A 1,420-nucleotide genomic window follows, 5' to 3' on the forward strand; every position below is an offset into this window, starting at 1 on the left:
TAAGGGATCACAACTTTTTCCCATCTCATCACAACTTGTATTCTTGTTTCTTTAAAAATAAGTCTTTACGGGTTGTGAAATATTTACTAGTATCTTCTAATCTCTACAAATTGTATATGTTGATCTTTATATTAATCAAAGAGCCTCTAAAGCAATTAAAACCAAAAATACTCACCATTGATGCCACAACTTTTAAGAGCTTCATTCAACTCCTCCTCAGTTAAATTGATATTCAAATTTTTCAGGGCATACTCCAAGTTAGGTATACTAACTCTGCCATTATCAACACATGTCAAGACACGTGCAGCTTCTTTAATCTCTGAAAGGAAAAACTAATATATCTAAGACATTATTGTGCAGAATAATTGTCCATAGTTTACTATAGGTAAACCTACAAATTAACTATCTGAACCAAAATCTCTATAAAAAAGAAAAATCTTTTCTATTTATAACTGAATACCCACTTATTTCAAGCAATATTTTAAAAAGAAAATTTCATGGTAAAGAGAATATAAGGGGTTATTGGTATATATTTTAATAAGATCCACTCTGAGTCATTTCATCCATTAACTAAGTGAGCTATATGTCTCTTAAATAATAGTTATACCCTTTACACATAGAAGGAGCTCTGGTAGCATAGTGCCTAAGGCATCTGACTGCTAACCAGAAGGCTGGCAGTTCAAACCACCAGCCACTCCTCGGAAGGAAGATTAGACGATCTACTTCCATAGTGATACCGCTTCAGAAACTTAAAAGTTTGGTTTTTTTTTACATATAAACCAAACCCCACTGCTGTGGAGTCGGATCCGACTCATAGCGACCCCTCCTTGGGTTTCCGAGGCGGTATCACTACGGAATAGAATGTTTAAAGATTTCTGTCAACTAATGAGGAGAACAATTAAAGGCTAACATCTGATGCTAAAGCTCTTGATCCCCAGTGCGTCTGCTAATCTACAGTATGCTTTTGTGTGAGCTAGAAAAAGACTCTCTCTCCTTTGCATAAATTACAACAAAGTGCAATTAGACAAAGTGCACTCTCCTCAGAGAGGTTGCAATCCATCAGGGGGGTTCAAGGTTTAGTGAGCACAGTAGATAGAATATGGGATACCTTTCAGCCTCCACTCAAACTCTCTCAACCAGGCACCTTTATGCAAGGCACAACCCATGCAACCAAGCAGGGGAGTTCTGCTGATCCCAGACCAATTTTAAAAAATAAAAGATAATCATCAACGGGTTTTTTAATTTTTTATCCACACCATTTCCCACTCCATTTCTCACTCAAGCTCAAAATCAAATCATTGGGTATGTTTCCATATTTTGAAAATTGTTTCATTACACTTCCTTCATGGAGGTCACTTGGAAAGAACATCATAATAGAAGCTTAGATCTACATTGATTCTACTAATATTACTTCACAGTT

General features: G+C 36.0%; 1 protein-coding gene across 1 annotated transcript in view; it reads right to left on the reverse strand.

Annotated features, from left to right (window-relative positions):
* Window positions 1-1,420, reverse strand: part of EFCAB13 (EF-hand calcium binding domain 13) — a 135,149-nt gene that overhangs the window by 41,467 nt on the left and 92,262 nt on the right. The window contains exon 18 of the mRNA XM_007959917.1: window positions 176-319. Within this exon, the coding sequence (XP_007958108.1) occupies window positions 176-319 (144 nt within the window). The remainder of the gene's footprint in view (window positions 1-175; window positions 320-1,420) is intronic.

Source organism: Orycteropus afer, unplaced genomic scaffold, assembly GCF_000298275.1.
Source record: "Orycteropus afer afer isolate SDZICR_OR568_19922 unplaced genomic scaffold, OryAfe1.0 scaffold00018, whole genome shotgun sequence".
Lineage (NCBI taxonomy): Eukaryota > Metazoa > Chordata > Mammalia > Tubulidentata > Orycteropodidae > Orycteropus > Orycteropus afer.